Source organism: Oncorhynchus kisutch, linkage group LG19 (assembly GCF_002021735.2).
Source record: "Oncorhynchus kisutch isolate 150728-3 linkage group LG19, Okis_V2, whole genome shotgun sequence".
Lineage (NCBI taxonomy): Eukaryota > Metazoa > Chordata > Actinopteri > Salmoniformes > Salmonidae > Oncorhynchus > Oncorhynchus kisutch.
The window spans coordinates 67,735,319-67,756,053 of record NC_034192.2 but is presented as its reverse complement, the minus strand read 5'-3'; the positions used below and the strand labels follow the sequence as shown (position 1 = coordinate 67,756,053).

At 47.5% G+C, this 20,735-nt stretch overlaps 1 protein-coding gene across 1 annotated transcript in view; it reads right to left on the bottom strand.

The window, feature by feature from the left end:
• Positions 1 to 17,443, bottom strand: part of rps6kal (ribosomal protein S6 kinase a, like) — a 68,777-nt gene extending 51,334 nt beyond the window's left edge. Inside the window, exons 1-6 of the mRNA XM_031797687.1 lie at positions 17,025 to 17,443; positions 7,301 to 7,360; positions 2,315 to 2,516; positions 2,028 to 2,108; positions 1,821 to 1,900; positions 650 to 756 (exon numbers count right to left, since the gene is read on the bottom strand). Coding sequence (XP_031653547.1) covers positions 650 to 756; positions 1,821 to 1,900; positions 2,028 to 2,108; positions 2,315 to 2,516; positions 7,301 to 7,360; positions 17,025 to 17,087 — 593 coding nt within the window. The 5' untranslated portion in view covers positions 17,088 to 17,443. The remainder of the gene's footprint in view (positions 1 to 649; positions 757 to 1,820; positions 1,901 to 2,027; positions 2,109 to 2,314; positions 2,517 to 7,300; positions 7,361 to 17,024) is intronic.
• Between the last annotated feature and the right edge of the window lie 3,292 nt (positions 17,444 to 20,735).

Sequence of the window (20,735 nt, the reverse complement as noted above, 5' to 3'; positions counted from 1 at the left end):
CTGTCACCAGCAACACCCTAAACTGTCACCAGCAACACCCTAACCTGTCACCAGCAACACCCTAACCTGTCACCAGCAACACCCTAACCTGTCACCAGCAACACCCCAACCTGTCACCAGCAACACCCCAACCTGTCACCAGCAACACCCCAACCTGTCACCAGCAACACCCCAACCTGTCACCAGCAACACCCCAACCTGTCACCAGCAACACCCCAACCACCCTAACCTGTCACCAGAAACACCCCAACCAGTCACCAGAAACACCCCAACCTGTCACCAGAAACACCCCAACCACCCTAACCTGTCACCAGCAACACCCCAACCACCCTAACCTGTCACCAGCAACACCCCAACCACCCTAACCTGTCACCAGCAACACCCCAACCACCCTAACCTGTCACCAGCAACACCCCAACCACCCTAACCTGTCACCAGCAACACCCCAACCACCCTAACCTGTCACCAGAAACACCCCAACCACCCTAACCCTAACCTGTCACCAGAAACATCACAACCACCCTAACCTGTCACCAGCAACACCCCAACCACCCTAACCCGTCACCAGCAACACCCCAACCATGTAGGGGTTTAAATCACTAGAGTTAGAGGCAGAAAGACTAGGAGTGTTAGGGATTATGGTACATACTTCTCTGGTTTGAGGTCTCTGTAAACTATGCCCAGATGGTGCAGGTGGTCGAGGGCCAGAGCCAGCTCTGCTAGGTAGAATTTGACATCTTCCTCTGTAAACATAACCTAGTGAGAACTGGACACATTTACTGTCTGGCCTCGGAGGGAAGAGTCATAGGCAACACATTATAATGTTACATTCCTGAATGCAGTTAGTCAAAACATGATATAAATAATACTATTTACACATGTAAATACAGCCATATTCTTTCTAGCATTATACACTGTGGCCAGCTTATTAGGTACACCACCCCCGTTCATGATAATGGTGAGCTCCTACAGACAGTGAGTCATCGAGCCATTCAATCACTGTTCGACTGAACGTTAGAATGGGAAAAACGAGTGACCTAAGCGACTCGGAGCCGGTCTCCTGGCCTTTTTACACACACAACAGTGCCTAGGGTTTACCCGAGAATGGAGCGACAAACACAAAACACCTAGCCAACGGCAGTCCTGTGGGCGAAAACAGCCCATTGATGAGAGGCCAAAGGAGAATGAAAAGAATCGTGCAAGCTAACAGGCGAGTCACAAACAGGCAAATAACGCTGCGGTACAACAGTGGTGTGCAGAACAGCATCGCGGAATGCACAACTCATCGGTGCTTATCACAGATGGGATATTGCACCGGGTTCCAGACGACCACACCGGGATCCAGACGACCACACCGGGATCCAGACGACCACACCGGGATCCAGACGACCACACCGGGATCCACTCTTATAGTTGGCAAGTGATCACCCACACTGGACAATTGAGGACTGGAAAAACATTGCCTGGTGCGATGAATCCTGGTTCCTGTTGCATCGTGCTGAGAGTCAGGATTTGGCGTAAGCAGTCCATGGCCCCATCCTGCCTGGTGTCAACGGTACAGGCTGGTGGGGGTGGTGTAATGGCGTGGGGAATGTTGTCCTGGCACACGCTAGCATTGTTTGAACGCGACATCTTGTAGAATCCATGCCCCAAAGAATTCTGACTGCTCTGGAAGCAAAAGGGGATCCTACCCAGTAGTAGATGGGTGTACCTAATAAACTGGCCATTGACCGTATATATTTAAATGCAGTCAAAAGCAAAGTGAACATCATCTTGGGATATTATTTAGAACAGACTATAGCAGTAGAAAGGTGTCTCACCTCTTTGGATAAGCGCGTGAAGACGTCTCCTCCCCTGAGAAAGTCCAGGATTAAATAGAGCTTCCCTTCGGTCTGGAAGGCTGAGAGACAAGAAGCATTAGACACCTCTATAGTCAGAACAATGACAGAGTGACTAACCGTAATGCAACTTGACTATGAAGGGGAGAGGGTAGAGGTGAAGGGTCAGGGGTTAAAGATCAAACTAACCGTAGTGCAACTTGACTATGAAGGGGTGATTGACCTCCACTAAAATGTCTCGCTCCATCTTGGTGCGAACTCTGTCCCTGACTGGACAGACAAAGAGAGAGAGACAGATACAGGGTGACAGACCGAGGCACAGGGCAACAGACACACACACACAGACACACATGAAATTCCAGACAAACAGGGCCATTAGTTTCTACAATATGATATGCATCTATAAAGCATTGAAGTGAGCATAGTGTCCGAGAGACCATCTGAGAGAACATGCATGATGATAACTGGACTGTTACCTTTCAACGAAGCCTTCTTGAGGACTTTCATTGCATATAACTGACCCGCATCTGGACCCGTGACCTTCCGGACCAGAAAAACCTTCCCGAAGGAACCCTGTCCCAGGACCTTAAGCAGCTCAAACTGCCTCGGGTCAGCCTTCTCACAGCCCTCCTTCACATGGTGGGTGATATGGATCTCTGAATATGACGTAACCTCGTCCTACACACACACACACAAACAGTTAGTACTGCATGCACACACAAAATATATACGCACATACAACCCCTTATTCAAGTAGGTCACCAGGAACATCTGCCCTACAATCGACGGTCAAGCCATCCACCCTCTCCAACTAGGGAGTCAACTTTGACCCTTCTCTGTCCTGTGATGCCCATATAAACCGTATCCACACATTGCCCGGGCCAAACTATCACTCTCCCAGCCAGATGCAGAGAAACTAGCCCACACCTAAATGTTTTCCCGGATTGACTACAGCTCTGTTCAGGGGCAAATCACTTCAGAGTGGCGCAGCAGTCTAACACACTTCATCCCAGTGCAAGAGGAGTCACTACCGCCCCTGGTTCGAATCCAGGCTGTATCACATCCGCCCGTGATTGGGAGTCCCATAGGGGGGTGCACAACTGGCCCAGTGCAGTCTGGGTTTGGCCAGGGTAGGCCGTCATTGTAGATAAGAATTTGCTCTTAACTGACTTGCGAGTTAAATAAAGGTTCAATAAAATAAAGACATTCTCCAGAATAGTGCAGCCTGACCAGGACCAAGACGTCCGCCCACATCACCCCCATCCTTACTGAACTGGCCTCCAGTCAACTAGTGGATCGACTCCAGAATCCTCCTCATAGTCTTTACAGTCTAGAATAGACTGAGGGACCTCTCATGCCCCTTCTACGGATTCTCTCCTTGAACATCTGAGAGTCACCCCATTAATTGGAACCTTTGAAACGGGACATAAAACCCATTTCTGAATACTGTTTTTCTTCAAGTCCTAATCTGGAAAGTGATTTTAGCACCGAGCCTATCTACTGATTCTAAATGTATTCTGTTTTTATTTGATCTTTTTTTTGCATTTAACATATACACAACCTCTACCAGGAACACTATCCTCTACCAGGTACACTATCCTCTACCAGGTACACTATCCTCTACCAGGTACACTATCCTCTACCAGGTACACTATCCTCTACCAGGAACACTATCCTCTACCAGGAACACTATCCTCTACCAGGAACACTATCCTCTACTATCCTCTACCAGGAACACTATCCTCTACCAGGAACACTATCCTCTACCAGGAACACTATCCTCTACCAGGAACACTATCCTCTACTATCCTCTACCAGGTACACTATCCTCTACCAGGAACACTATCCTCTACCAGGAACACTATCCTCTACCAGGAACACTATCCTCTACCAGGAACACTATCCTCTACTATCCTCTACCAGGTACACTATCCTCTACCAGGAACACTATCCTCTACCAGGAACACGATCCTCTACCAGGTACACTATCCTCTACCAGGTACACTATCCTCTACCAGGTACACTATCCTCTACCAGGTACACTATCCTCTACCAGGTACACTATCCTCTACCAGGTACACTATCCTCTACCAGGAACACTATCCTCTACCAGGAACACTATCCTCTACCAGGAACACTATCCTCTACTATCCTCTACCAGGTACACTATCCTCTACCAGGAACACTATCCTCTACCAGGTACACTATCCTCTACCAGGAACACTATCCTCTACCAGGAACACTATCCTCTACCAGGAACACTATCCTCTACCAGGAACACTATCCTCTACCTCTCACACAGTGAGACTCACACCCCCCATGTTCCTCACACAGTGACACACACCCCCCATGTTCCTCACACAGTGAGACACACCCCCCCCATGTTCCACACACAGTGAGACACACCCCCCATGTTCCTCACACAGTGAGACACACACCCCATGTTCCTCACACAGTGAGACACACACCCCCCATGTTCCACACACAGTGAGACACACACCCCATGTTCCTCACACAGTGAGACACACACCCCATGTTCCTCACACAGTGAGACACCCCCCCCATGTTCCTCACACAGTGAGACACACCCCCCATGTTCCTCACACAGTGACACACACCCCCCATGTTCCTCACACAGTGAGACACACACCCCCCATGTTCCACACACAGTGAGACACACCCCCCATGTTCCTCACACAGTGAGACACACACCCCATGTTCCTCACACAGTGAGACACCCCCCATGTTCCTCACACAGTGAGACACCCCCCCCATGTTCCTCACACAGTGAGACACACCCCCCATGTTCCTCACACAGTGAGACTCACCCCCCATGTTCCTCACACAGTGAGACACCCCCCATGTCCCTCACACAGTGAGACACCCCCCATGTTCCTCACACAGTGAGACACACCCCCCCCATGTTCCTCACACAGTGAGACACCCCCCATGTTCCTCACACAGTGAGACACACACCCCCCATGTTCCTCACACAGTGAGACACCCCCCCCATGTTCCTCACACAGTGAGATACACACACACACCTACCCCCCCATGTTCCTCACACAGTGAGACACATACACACACCCCCCATAGTGAGACACATACACACACCCCCCATGTTCCTCACAGTGAGACACACACACACACACACACACTCCCCATGTTCCTCACACAGTGAGACCCCCCCCCCCCCATGTTCCTCACACAGTGAGACAAACACCCCCCATGTTCCTCACACAGTGAGACACCCCCCCCCCCATGGCCCTCACACAGTGAGACACACACCTCCCATGTTCCTCACACAGTGAGACACACACCCCCCCATGTTCCTCACACAGTGAGACACACCCCCCCATGTTCCTCACACAGTGAGACACCCCCCCATGTTCCTCACACAGTGAGACACACACCCCCCATGTTCCTCACACAGTGAGACACCCCCCCCATGTTCCTCACACAGTGAGACACACCCCCCCATGTTCCTCACACAGTGAGACACCCCCCCCCATGTACCTGACACAGTGAGACACACCCCCCCCATGTTCCTCACACAGTGAGACACCCCCCCCATGTTCCTCACACAGTGAGACACCCCCCCCATGTTCCTCACACAGTGAGACACCCCCCCATGTTCCTCACACAGTGAGACACCCCCCCATGTTCCTCACACAGTGAGACACACACCCCCCATCTTCCTCACACAGTGAGACACACACCCCCCATCTTCCTCACACAGTGAGCCACACCCCCCCCATGTTCCTCACACAGTGAGACACACACCCCCCATGTTCCTCACACAGTGAGATGCACACCCCCCATGTTCCTCACACAGTGAGACACACACCCCCCATGTTCCTCACACAGTGAGACACACCCCCCCCATGTTCCTCACACAGTGAGACACACCCCCCCATGTTCCTCACACAGTGAGACACCCCCCCCCATGTTCCTCACACAGTGAGACACACCCCCCCCATGTTCCTCACACAGTGAGACACATACACACACACCCCCCCCCCATGTTCCTCACACAGTGAGACACACACCCCCCCATGTTCCTCACACAGTGAGACACACACCCCCCCATGTTCCTCACACAGTGAGACACACCCCCCCATGTTCCTCACAGTGAGACACCCCCCCCATGTTCCTCACACAGTGAGACACATACACCCCCCCCCCCCATGTTCCTCACACAGTGAGACACACACCCCCCCATGTTCCTCACACAGTGAGACACACCCCCCCATGTTCCTCACACAGTGAGACACCCCCCCCATGTTCCTCACACAGTGAGACACACACCCCCCATGTTCCTCACACAGTGAGACACACACCCCCCATGTTCCTCACACAGTGAGACACACACCCCCCATGTTCCTCACACAGTGAGACACACACCCCCCATGTTCCTCACACAGTGAGACACACCCCCCCCATGTTCCTCACACAGTGAGACACACCCCCCCATGTTCCTCACACAGTGAGACACACCCCCCCATGTTCCTCACACAGTGAGACACACCCCCCCATGTTCCTGACACAGTGAGACACCCCCCCCCCATGTTCCTCACACAGTGAGACACACACCCCCCATGTTCCTCACACAGTGAGACACACCCCCCCCATGTTCCTCACACAGTGAGACACATACACACCCCCCCCATGTTCCTCACACAGTGAGACACACACCCCCCCATGTTCCTCACACAGCGAGACACACCCCCCCATGTTCCTCACACAGCGAGACACACCCCCCCCCATGTTCCTCACACAGTGAGACACACCCCCCCCCATGTTCCTCACACAGTGAGACACACCCCCCCATGTTCCTCACACAGTGAGACACCCCCCCCATGTTCCTCACACAGTGAGACACCCCCCCATGTTCCTCACACAGTGAGACACACCCCCCCCCATGTTCCTCACACAGTGAGCCACACACCCCCCATCTTCCTCACACAGTGAGCCACACACCCCCCATCTTCCTCACACAGTGAGCCACACACCCCCCATGTTCCTCACACAGTGAGACACACACCCCCCATGTTCCTCACACAGTGAGACACACACCCCCCATGTTCCTCACACAGTGAGACACACCCCCCCCATGTTCCTCACACAGTGAGACACCCCCCCATGTTCCTCACACAGTGAGACACACCCCCCCATGTTCCTCACACAGTGAGACACACACACCCCCCCCCCCCATGTTCCTCACACAGTGAGACACACACCCCCCCATGTTCCTCACACAGTGAGACACACCCCCCCCCCCCCCCCCCATGTTCCTCACACAGTGAGACCCCCCCCCCCCCCCCATGTTCCTCACACAGTGAGACACACACCCCCCCATGTTCCTCACACAGTGAGACACACACCCCCCCCATGTTCCTCACACAGTGAGACACACACCCCCCATGTTCCTCACACAGTGACACACGCTCCATGTTACTCACACAATGAGTAAAAGACTCTCCCTCGTCCATGGGCTCATCCAGGATCTGGTGACCATTAACCTGGAACACACACACAGTAAACAACCACATCAACACAATACAAATCACACATCAACATCTACAGAGCTGACACACAACACGATGGGAGCGTTCCAGCAGGTCAATTTGGTTAAGTCAGTGACAACAAGAGCTGTTCCCGACAAAATAAAATCTTAGTCCACCGAAAGTCGCCTGTTCATTCAACCAATCGGACATTTTTAAATGAGTATTTTTCCATATACAGACACACCCTATGTGTTTCATAAGAAATATGCATTGAGCTTGACTGATGCTTAAAGCTTATGGTTTGATGAAATGAGACAAATTCCCCAAGAGGGAGTTAGAGATCTAGATGACCAGAAGAAAAAAACTTGACCCAACTATTCTCCTCCTGCTTGCTTTTGCAGATTCTGCCATTATTCCTGAAGTTGCCGGTAAAAGGCTACACGAGGAGACTGCAGCCTTTCTCATGTGGAATGCCAATTTATCTTACCATTTCACCAATCTGCGTGCGTGCAAGTTATGGTTTTCATATGTACATTTTTGTGAAAGCTTCATTTAATTGATAACATCTTCATACCTCAAAATCATTGTCATCGGGTTAACCAAAATTATATATACATTGCTTTGAGTAAGTATTCGGCCCCCTTGAACTTTGCGACCTTTTGCCACATTTCAGGCTTCAAACATAAAGATATAAAACTGTATTTTTTTGTGAAGAATCAACAACAAGTGGGACACAATCACGAAGTGGAATGACATTTATTGGATATTTCAAACTTTAAAAAAGAAAATTGGGCGTGCAAAATTATTCAGCCACCTTAAGTTAATACTTTGTAGCGCCACCTTTTGCTGCGATTACAGCTGTAAGTCGCTTGGGGTATGTCTCTATCAGTTTTGCACATCGAGAGACTGACATTTTTTCCCATTCCTCCTTGCAAAACAGCTCGAGCTCAGTGAGGTTGGATGGAGAGCATTTGTGAACAGCAGTTTTCAGTTCTTTCCACAGATTCTCGATTGGATTCAGGTCTGGACTTTGACTTGGCCATTCTAACACCTGGATATGTTTATTTTTGAACCCTTCCATTGTAGATTTTGATTTATGTTTTGGATCATTGTCTTGTTGGAAGACAAATCTCCGTCCCAGTCTCAGGTCTTTTGCAGACTCCATCAGGTTTTCTTCCAGAATGGTCCTGTATTTGGCTCCATCCATCTTCCCATCAATTTTAACCATCTTCCCTGTCCCTGCTGAAGAAAAGCAGGCCCAAACCATGATGCTGCCACCACCATGTTTGACAGTGGGGATGGTGTGTTCAGGGTGATGAGCTGTGTTGCTTTTATGCCAAACATAACGTTTTGCATTGTTGCCAAAAAGTTCAATTTTGGTTTCATCTGACCAGAGCACCTTCTTCCACATGTTTGGTGTGTCTCCCAGGTGGCTTGTGGCAAACTTTAAACGACACTTTTTATGGATATCTTTAAGAAATGGCTTTCTTCTTGCCACTCTTCCATAAAGGCCATATTTGTGCAATATACGACTGATTGTTGTCCTATGGACAGAGTCTCCCACCTCAGCTGTAGATCTCTGCAGTTCATCCAGAGTGATCATGGGCCTCTTGGCTGCATCTCTGATCAGTCTTCTCCTTGTATGAGCTGAAAGTTTAGAGGGACGGCCAGGTTTTGGTAGATTTGCAGTGGTCTGATACTCCTTCCATTTCAATATTATCGCTTGCACAGTGCTCCTTGGGATGTTTAAAGCTTGGGAAATCTTTTTGTATCCAAATCCGGCTTTAAACTTCAGTATCTCGGACCTGCCTGGTGTGTTCCTTGTTCTTCATGATGCTCTCTGCGCTTTTAATGGACCTCTGAGACTATCACAGTGCAGGTGCATTTATACGGAGACTTGATTACACACAGGTGGATTGTATTTATCATCATTAGTCATTTAGGTCAACATTGGATCATTCAGAGATCCTCACTGAACTTCTGGAGAGAGTTTGCTGCACTGAAAGTAAAGGGGCTGAATAATTTTGCACGCCCAATTTTTCAGTTTTTGATTTGTTAAAAAAGTTTGAAATATCCAATAAATGTCGTTCCACTTCATGATTGTGTCTCACTTGTTGATTCTTCACAAAAAAATACAGTTTTATATCTTTATGTTTGAAGCCTGAAATGTGGCAAAAGGTCGCAAAGTTCAAGGGGGCCGAATACTTTCGCAAGGCACTGTATATAAAGCTAAATGCAAATGATACTAACCAAAAAAATGTACTTCTATTGCCAACTACAGCACATTCGGGAAAGTATTCAGACCACTTTTATTACATTTAGTTAAAATGGATTAAATACATGTTTTCCCTCATACAATACCCCATAATGACAAAGCAGAAACAGGTTTGAATTTGTTTTGCAAAAATATAAAAAAATGCACATTAGTATTCAGTCCCTTTGCTATGAGACTCGAAATTGAGCCCAGGTGCATCCTGTTTCCATTGATTATCCTTAATGTTTCTACAACTTGATTGGAGTCCACCTGTGGAAAATTTTATTGGTTGGACATGATTTGGAAAGGCACACACCTGTCTATATAAGGTCCCACAGTTGACAGCGCATGTTAAAGCAAAAACCAAGCCATGAGGTCGAAGGAAATGTCCATAGCGCTCAGAGACAGGATTGTGTCCAGGCACAGATCTGGGGAAGGGTACCAAAAAATGTCTGCAGCATTGAAGGTCCCCAAGAACACAATGGCCTCCATCATTATTAAATGGAAGAAGTTTGGAACAACCAAGACTCTTCCTAGAGCTGGCCGCCCAGATGAACTGATCAATCGGGGATGGTCACTATGACAGCACTCCAGAGTTCCTCTGTGGAGATGGGAGGACATTCCAGAAGGACAATCATCTCCGCAGCACTCCACCAATCAGGCCTTTATGGTAGACTGTCCAGACAGAAGCCACTCTTCAGTAAAAGGCACGGCAGCCGGCTTGGAGTTTGACAAAAGGCACCTAAAGGACTCTCAGACAATTAGAAACAAGATTCTCTGATCTGATGAAACCAAGATGGAACTCTTTGGCCTGAATGCCAAGCGTCACATCTGGAAGAAACCTGGCACCATCCCTACAGTGAAGCATGGTGGTGGCAGCATGTTGTGGGGTTGTTTTTCAACGGCAGGGACTGGGAGGCTAGTCAGGATCGAGGGAAAGGTGAATGGTGCAAAGTACAGAGAGATCCTTGATGAAAATCTGCTCAGGACCTCAGACTGAGGCAAATGTTCACCTTCCAACAGGACAACAACCCTAAGCACAAAGCCAAGACAACACAGGAGTGGCTTCGTGACAAGTCTCTGAATGTCCTTGAGTGTCCCAGCCAGAGCCTGGACTTGAACCCGATCAAACATCTCTGGAGACCTGAAAATAGCTGTGCAATGGCGCTCCCCATCCAACCTGACAGAGCTTGATAGGATCTTCAGAGAAGAGAAACTCCCCAAATAGAGCTGTGCCAAGCTTGTAGTGCCATACCCAAGAAGACTTGAGGCTGTAAACGCTGCCAAAGGTGCTTCATCAAAGTACAGAGTAAAGGATCTAAATACTTATGTTAATGTGATTTATTTTTATACATACACATTTGCACAAATTTCTGAACCTGTTTTTGCTTTGTCATTATGGGGTATTGTGAGTAGATTGAGGGGGAAAACGATTTAAAATCAATTTTAGAATAACGTAACAAAATGTGGAAAAAGTTAGTGTCTGAATACTTTCCAAGGGCACTGTAATATTCACTACCGGTCAACAGTTTTAGAACACCTACTCATTCAAGGGTGTTTCTTTATTTTTACATTGTAGAATAATAGTTTAGACATCAAAACTATGAAGTAACCAATAGTGTTAAATCAAAATATATTTTATATTTGAGATTCTTCATATTGCCACCCTTTGCCTTGATGACAGCTATGCACACTCTTGGCATTCTCTCAACCAGCTTCACCTGGAATGCTTTTTCACCAGTCTTGAAGGAGTACCCACATATGCTGAGCACTTGTTGGCTGCTTTTCCTTCACTCTGCAGTCCGACTTATCCCAAACCATATACATTTGGTTGAGGTCGGGTGGTTGTGAAGGCCAGGTCATCTGATGCAGCACGCCATCACTCTGCTTCTTGGTCAAATGGCCCTTACACAGCCTGGAGGTGTTTTGGGTCATTATCCTGTTGAAAAACAAATACTAAGCCCAAACCAGATGGGATGGCGTATCGCTGCAAAATGCTGTGGTAGCCATGCTGGTTAAGTGTGCTTGAATTCTAAATAAATCACTGACAGTGTCACCAGCAAAGCACCCCCCACTAAACACCTCCTCCTCCATTCTTTACAGCTGGAAACACACATGCGGAGATCATCTGTTCACCCACACTGCATCTCACAAAGACACGGCAGTTGGAACCAAAAATCTCAAATTTGGACTCCAGATCAAATGACAAATTTCCACCGGTCTAAAGTCCATTGCTCGTGTTTCTTGGCCCAAGCAAGTCTCTTCTTATCATTGGTGTCCTTTAGTGGTGGTTTCTTTGCAGCAATTCGACCATGAAGGCCTGACTCAGAGTCTCCACTCCTCCTGACTCCAGTAGTACCCGCAAATCACCAGTCTCAACGTCAACAGTGAATAGACAACCCTGGAATGCTGGCCTTCTGGCAGAGTTGCAAAGAAAAAGCCATATCTCAGACTGGCCAATACATTTTTTTTATTAAGATGGGCAAAGGAACACAGACATTGGACAGAGGAACTCTGCCTACATGGCCAGCATCCCGGAGTCACCTCTTCACTGTTGACGTTGAGACGGGTGTTTTGCGGGTACTATTTAATGAAGCTGCCAGTTGAGGACTTGTGAGGCGTCTGTTTCTCAAACTAGACTCTTATGTACTTGTCCTCTTGCTCAGTTATGCACCGGGGCCTCCCACTCCTCTTTCTATTCTGGTTATAGACAGTTTGCGCTGTTCTATGAAGGGAGTAGTACACAGCGTTGTATGAGTTCTTCCGTTTCTTGACAATTTCTCACATGGAATAGCCTTCATTTCTCAGAACAAGAATAGACTGATGAGTTTCAGAAGAAAGTTCTTTGTTTCTGGCCATTTTGAGCCTGTAATCGAACCCACAAATGCTGCTTTTTTATGAAGTCGCCTCAAGTCGCTGCAGTTACTCAAACAAGGGCAACACTGCCATGTACATGGAGCCTTGATGTGGGTAACCGTAGGTAACAACCGTGTCCGACTGCTGTCCCAGATGCACCTCCCCTGACTTCACACCCCGACGTTCGTCTACAGTTTGTCTTACTGCTCCAGCACAGCCAATGACTGCAGCTATGACCCTGTTATTATGACGTCAGATCAACATTCAAACCCCCTAGAGTCGATTGACGCACCTGTGCATAACAAAACAATCCTCATAAAAAAATCTGTCAGTTTAAGCTAGGGATATGTTTTTTTTTGCATTGGATGAGTCTCAAGACATAGGCATCTGACAATGTCTCACTTCCAGGCTGAAAGATGGCAGAACTAGAGTGGTGTTTGTCAGACCAGGAGACATCCCGAATATCTTCTCACAAAAACATCTGTAGCGTCCGAATCTATTATGACCACTCTACGGAAAGGGGAGACTCTCACGAACATGATGGTGTTCTCCGTTCTCCGTCCAGCCTCTACCAGATACACTAACATCTCCGTTCCGCCTCTACCAGATACACTAACCTCTCCGTTCTCCGTCCAGCCTCTACCAGATACACTAACCTCTCCGTTCAGCCTCTACCAGATACACTAACCTCTCCGTTCTCCGTCCAGCCTCTACCAGATACACTAACCTCTCCGTTCAGGGACTTCTCTGAATTCAGTACCGTCGATGTGCCAATGTCTGTTTGGTGTCCACACACACCGTTTGGTAGTGTCCACACCGTTTGGTAGTGTCCACACCGTTTGGTAGTGTCCACACCGTTTGGTAGTGTCCACACCGTTTGGTAGTGTCCACACCGTTTGGTAGTGTCCACACCGTTTGGTAGTGTCCACACCGTTTGGTAGTGTCCACACCGTTTGGGCTACAAACAAGTGTCACAGGACTCCTCTGAAGGTAACCGGTACCAGGTCTTTTTTAAACAAATGGAATTATGATGGTAGTTTTGAGGTGAAATGTGTAAAAAATATTGATACTTCAAAACCTTGTATCTTATTATTTATATTCTGACTGTCCTTTCTGCCATTTCTGAATGTGTTATTCAATGGGTTTCTATGTGGTTTAGTAGAAAAGATGAACATCAATGTTTGATCAAATCATTTTTTGATTCCTGAAAGGGTCCTAAAATTCCAAATCAAATAACAAAATTATCCATAGTATGACTATCTTAAAACAATTCCAGACGTCAGCTTAGCACCCTCCCCTTCTCCAAGGTTCTAGACTGTAAAGAATGAACACCGTCTCAGTCTTCACAGCTACACATCTGGAAGGTGAGTTTTCTGTAAGTACATACTGTAGCAGAAGGAGCTCTATGTTGGTGTCCTCTGGTACATTGTAATGCCTCGATTCCATCTGAAATACACAGTAAATTATTGAAAGCTTCATCTACTTTCCCTCCCAAATTGGAAAACTTAGTTGTGGTATTGTGTAAAAAGATATGACTTCACAATTTTAAAATGGCTGAATTTGTAAAAATTGAATTTATTGTTAGTAGTTTTGGATATTGTCAAGATCTAGGTCTATATCTTCAGGACTAATTTAGAAGTAAAGAGAACATAAAACCTCAACATTTATCCTGTCTACTCTGGAGATTAATATTATTTTGTCCTACTGCAAGATATGTATTGCCACAATGATGTTTGTACTTCAAACTATGTATTTTATTATTTATTTATTTATAAAGCCCACATAATCTCAAAAAATATGACTCTACCGGAAACACAAGACACTACTATCCTTTAAATACACCAGCCTCTACCAGGTACACCAGTCTCTACTATTCTCTCCAGATACACCAGACAGAGCAGCCTCTACTATACTCCACCAGGAACACCAGCCTCTACTATCCTCCACCAGGAACACCAGCCTCTACTATCCTCCACCAGGAACACCAGCCTCCACCAGGAACACCAGCCTCCACCAGGAACACCAGCCTCCACCAGGAACACCAGCCTCCACCAGGAACACCAGCCTCCACCAGGAACACAAGCCTCTACCAGACAGACCATTCTCTACCAGACAGACCAGCCTCTACTATCCTCCACCAGGAACACCAGCCCCTACCAGATACACCAGCCTCCACCAGGAACCACCAGCCTCCACCAGCCTCAACCAGGAACACCAGCCTCAACCAGGAACACCAGCCTCAACCAGGAACACCAGCCTCTATCAGACAGACCAGCCTCTACCAGACAGACCAGCCTCTACTATCCTCCACCAGGAACACCAGCCCATACTATCCTCCACCAGATACACCAGCCTCCACCAGGAACACCAGCCTCCACCAGGAACACCAGCCTCCACCAGGAACACCAGCCTCCACCAGGAACACCAGCCTCAACCAGGAACACCAGCCTCAACCAGGAACACCAGCCTCCACCAGGAACACCAGCCTCCACCAGGAACACCAGCCTCCACCAGGAACACCAGCCTCCACCAGGAACACCAGCCTCCACCAGCCTCAACCAGGAACACCAGCCTCAACCAGGAACACCAGTCTCCACCAGGAACACCAGCCTCCACCAGGAACACCAGCCTCCACCAGATACACCAATCTCTTCTATCCCCTGCCAGGAACATCAGCCTCTACTATTCTCCACCAGGAACACCAGCCTCCACCAGCCTCTACTATCCTCCACCAGGAACACCAGCCTCTACTATCCTCCACCAGGAACACCAGCCTCTACTATCCTCCACCAGGAACACCAGCCTCTACTATCCTCCACCAGGAACACCAGCCTCTACTATCCTCCACCAGGAACACCAGCCTCTACTATCCTCCACCAGGAACACCAGCCTCTACTATCCTCCACCATGCACACCAGCCTCTACTATCCTCCACCATGCACACCAGCCTCTACTATCCTCTACCCGGAACACCAGCCTCTACTATCCTCCACCAGGAACACCAGCCTCTACTATTCTCCACCAGGAACACCAGCCTCTACTATCCTCCACCAGGAACACCAGCCTCTACTATCCTCCACCAGGAACACCAGCCTCCACCGGGAACACTAGCCTCTACTATCCTCTACCGGGAACACCAGCCTCTACCAGGAACACCAGCCTCTACTATCCTCCACCAGGAACACCAGCCTCTACTATCCTCCACCAGGAACACCAGCCTCTACCAGGAACACCAGCCTCTACTATCCTCTACCAGGAACACCAGCCTCTACCAGGAACACCAGCCTCTACTATCCTCCACCAGGAACACCAGCCTCTACTATCCTCTACCAGGAACACCTGCCTCTACCAGGAACACCAGCCTCTACTATCCTCCACCAGGAACACCAGCCTCTACTATCCTCCAACAGGAACACAAGCCTCTACTATCCTCCAACAGGAACACCAGCCTCTTCCAGATACACCAGCCTCTACTATCCTCCACCAGGCACACCAGCCTCTACCAGATGCACCAGCCTCTACTATCCTCTACCAGGCACACCAGCCTCTACTATCCTCCACCAGGCACACCAGCCTCTACTATCCTCCACCAGGAACATCAGCCTATACCAGATACACCATCCTCTACTATCCTCCACCAGGAACACCAGATACAACAGCCTCTATCCACCAGCCTCTATCCATTTGCGCAACAGCATGTGAAATATATTGTCAATCAGTGTTGCTTCCTACGTGGACAGTTTGATTTCACAGAAGTGTGATTGACTTGGAGTTACATTGTGTTGTTTAAGTGTTCCCTTTATTTTTTTGAGCAGTAATATATATATATATATATATATATATATATATATATATATATATATATATATATATATATATATGAAAAAAAATACAATGTCAAAAGTAAAAGAATTTTGTTGCATTTCAGCTAACTCTATCCCTCACCTCCTTCTCATAACAAGTCCAATCTGACGTGAATTTGACCAAATCTGGACCCTTGCAGCCATGATGACCGGCCAACCAGCCGTGTCTGAACGGCGCGGTGGGACCGGTGACTGCTGGCAGCTACAACGTCAACACTAGTGCATTACAGTTTCATGTCTGGGAAACAGTCCCCAGCACGTCGAAACACGCGGATGGTTTACCTAACAATATAAATGATGTAGTTACAGACTGACTTTATAGCTAACGCAGTGACAGCCGCAAGTAATTGAGGCGTTAACGTTACTAGCCTGATAAATGAACGGACAAAACAACAGCTAACATCCACTCCAGACCGAAGGAACTGGTGAAAACAGCCCGTTTCAACAGCTTGGTAAACAACCCAATATGAACCCGATACATTTCATCAAGGACAACAGTTGCTGCCTCAAAATAAACACAGTTCGCATAAATAATCTGGAACAGGCAGACAGCTAGCCAGCTAGCTTAGCAGCACCACTAGCATTAGCCTAGCTGCTCCTTTAGCATGCATGTTGTCTCACCGTTATATAGTCTCAGTCGCAGTTTCATACATTTTGCTGGGACATAAACATCCATCCCATGCAGAAGCTATAATAGTGAACTAACCTCACTACTAACGCTGGTCACCTCCATTTTGTCCCAGGGTTCGTGCGGCTGGGAGAACGGCATCGTAGTCGGAGATAGACCGCTGCTCCAAGCCGAATCCCCCCCGCTGATAACCCACCGGAGATTCTGCCTTCACAGTCGGGCACGAGACAGATCTGGGTCACCGGCGCCTACTGCCCGGGGAAGATCAGACACCGGGGTCGGGACAGTTGGTTTGACAGGACCATATGGCAACCGATTTTACGTTCTTCTCCCATAGATTAATATGGGCGTCTCTATCCTCAGCATCAATGCACTGAGAGGCCATTGACGTAGCTCTGACGCAATTCAGTTAAGGATTTCCCCCATAATAGGCAAACAAACAAAGCAGGGAGAGCAGAGCAGAGGGGAAGAGGAAAGAAGAGAAGTGCAGAGGGGGAGAGGAAAAGAGAATGGGGGAGGGGGAAAGGAAAGAAGAGAAGTGCAGAGGGGGAAAGGAAAGGAGAGAAGAGGAGGAGAGGAAAGGAAAGGAGAGAAGAGGAGGAGAGGAAAGGAGAGAAGTGCAGAGGGGGAGGGGAAAGGAGAGAAAAGGAGGAGAGGACAGGAGAGAAGAATGGGGAGAGGAAAGAAGAGAAGTGCAGAGGGGGAGAGGAAATGAGAATGGGGGGGGGAGAATGGGGGAGGGGTAAGGACAGAGGGGGAGAGGAAAAGAGAATAGCAGAGGGGGAAGGGAAAGGAGAGGAGGAGAGGAAAGGAGAGAAGTGCAGAGGGGGAGGGGAAAGGAGTGGGAGAGGGAGAAAAAAGGAGGGGAGACAGGGAGAAAAAAAGGGGAGAGAGAGATACGAAAGGAGAGAGGGAGAGGAGGAGAGCAGAGGGGGGAGGAGAAGAGCACAGGGGGAGAGAAAAGGAGAGGGGAAAGAAGAGCAGAAGAGGGGAAAGGAGAGCAGAGGGGGAGAGGAAAGGAGAGCAGAAGAGGGGAAAAGAGAGGCGAGGGAGAAGGCCGGGGGGCATCATACTATGTAGCTAGACATTAGAGCAGTCAAGATTAGAAATGGCAGTGTGTAACAATGATGGCTACAAGGCACATCCATATTTATTACAGTAGCTACTGTATCTCTCTATTCAACTTCAGAACAGGACAACAAGAACAAACTATGAAATCGTGCTTGATGTACCAACTTCATTGTAAATGCCAAAAGGAGAACTTTGTACTATAGTAAAGGGCCAGGTTTAGACCTACTAGTGTTAGAATAGTAAAGGACCTACTAGTGTTAGAATAGTAAAGGGCCTACTAGTGTTAGAATAGTAAAGGGCCTACTAGTGTTAGAATAGTAAAGGGCCTACTAGTGTTAGAATAGTAAAGGGCCTACTAGTGTTAGAATAGTAAAGGGCCTACTAGTGTTAGAATAGTAAAGGGCCAGGTTTAGACCTACTAGTGTTAGAATAGTAAAGGACCTACTAGTGTTAGAATAGTAAAGGGACAGGTCTAGACCTACTAGTGTTAGAATAGTAAAGGGCCAGGTCGAGACCTACTAGTGTTAGAATAGTAAAGGGCCAGGTCGAGACCTACTAGTGTTAGAATAGTAAAGGGCCAGGTCGAGACCTACTAGTGTTAGAATAGTAAAGGGCCAGGTCTAGACCTACTAGTGTTAGAATACTAAAGGGCCAGGTCAAGACCTACTGGTGTTAGAATAGTAAAGGGCCTACTGGTGTTAGAATAGTAAAGGGCCTACTAGTGTTAGAATAGTAAAGGGCCAGGTCGAGACCTACTAGTGTTAGAATAGTAAAGGGCCAGGTCTAGACCTACTAGTGTTAGAATAGTAAAGGACCTACTAGTGTTAGAATAGTAAAGGGACAGGTCTAGACCTACTAGTGTTAGAATAGTAAAGGGCCAGGTCGAGACCTACTAGTGTTAGAATAGTAAAGGGCCAGGTCGAGACCTACTAGTGTTAGAATAGTAAAGGGCCAGGTCTAGACCTACTAGTGTTAGAATAGTAAAGGGTCAGGTCGAGACCTATTAGTGTTAGAATAGTAAAGGGCCAGGTCTAGACCTACTAGTGTTAGAATAGTAAAGGCCCTACTGGTGTTAGTATAGTAATGGGCCAGGTCTAGACCTACTCGTGTTAGAATAGTAAAGGGCCTACTAGTGTTAGAATACTAAAGGGCCAAGTCTAGACCTACTAGTGTTAGAATAGTAAAAGGTCCAGGGTTAGACCTACTAGTGTTAGAATAGTAAAGGGCCAGGTCTAGACCTACTGGTGTTAGAATAGTAAAGGGCCAGGTCTATACCTACTAGTGTTAGAATAGTAAAGGGCCTACTTGTGTTAGAATAGTAAAGGGCCAGGTCTAGACCTACTAGTGTTAGTTTCGTAAAGGGCCAGGTTTAGACCTACTAGTGTTAGAATAGTAAAGGGCCTACTAGTGTTAGAATAGTAAAGGGACAGATTTAGACCTACTAGTGTTAGTATAGTAAAGAGCCTACTAGTGTTAGAATAGTAAAGGGCCAGGTCTAAACCTACTAGTGTTAGAATAGTAAAGGGCCAGGTTTAGACCTACTAGTGTTAGAATAGTAAAGGGCCTACTGGTGTTAGAATAGTAAAGGGCCTACTGGTGTTAGAATAGTAAAGGGCCAGGTTTAGACCTACTGGTGTTAGAATAGTAAAGGGCCAGGTCTAGACCTACTGGTGTTAATATAGTAAAGGGCCAGGTTTAGACCTACTAGTGTTAGTATAGTAAAGGGCCAGGTCTAGACCTACTAGTGTTAGAATAGTAAAGGGCCAGGTCTAGACCTCTTAGTTTTAGAATAATAAAGGCCAGGTTTAGACCTACTAGTGTTAGAATAGTAAAGGGCCTACTAGTGTTAGTATAGTAAAGGGCCTACTAGTGTTAGAATAGTAAAGGGCCAGGTCTAGACCTACTAGTGTTAGAATAGTAAAGGGCCTACTGGTGTAAGTATAGTAAAGGGCCATGTCTAGACCTACTGGTGTTAGAATAGTAAAGGGCCAGGTCTAGACCTACAAGTGTTAGAATAGTAAAGGGCCTACTGGTGTAAGTATAGTAAAGGGCCATGTCTAGACCTACTGGTGTTAGAATAGTAAAGGGCCTACTAGTGTTAGTATAGTAAAGGGCCTACTAGTGTTAGAATAGTAAAGGGCCAGGTCTAGACCTACTAGTGTTAGAATAGTAAAGGGCCTACTGGTGTAAGTATAGTAAAGGGCCATGTCTAGACCTACTGGTGTTAGAATAGTAAAGGGCCAGGTCTAGACCTACAAGTGTTAGAATAGTAAAGGGCCTACTGGTGTAAGTATAGTAAAGGGCCATGTCTAGACCTACTGGTGTTAGAATAGTAAAGGGCCTACTAGTGTTAGTATAGTAAAGGGCCAGGTCTAGACCTACTAGTGTTAGAATAGTAAAGGGCCTACTAGTGTTAGTATAGTAAAGGGCCAGGTCTAGACCTAGTAGTGTTAGAATAGTAAAGGGCCTACTAGTGTTAGTATAGTAAAGGGCCAGGTCTAGACCTACTAGTGTTAGAATAGTAAAGGGCCTACTAGTGTTAGAATAGTAAAGGGCCTACTAGTGTTAGAATAGTAAAGGGCCTACTAGTGTTAGTATAGTAAAGGGCCTACTAGTGTTAGAATAGTAAAGGGCCAGGTCTAGACCTACTAGTGTTAGAATAGTAAAGGGCCTACTGGTGTAAGTATAGTAAAGGGCCATGTCTAGACCTACTGGTGT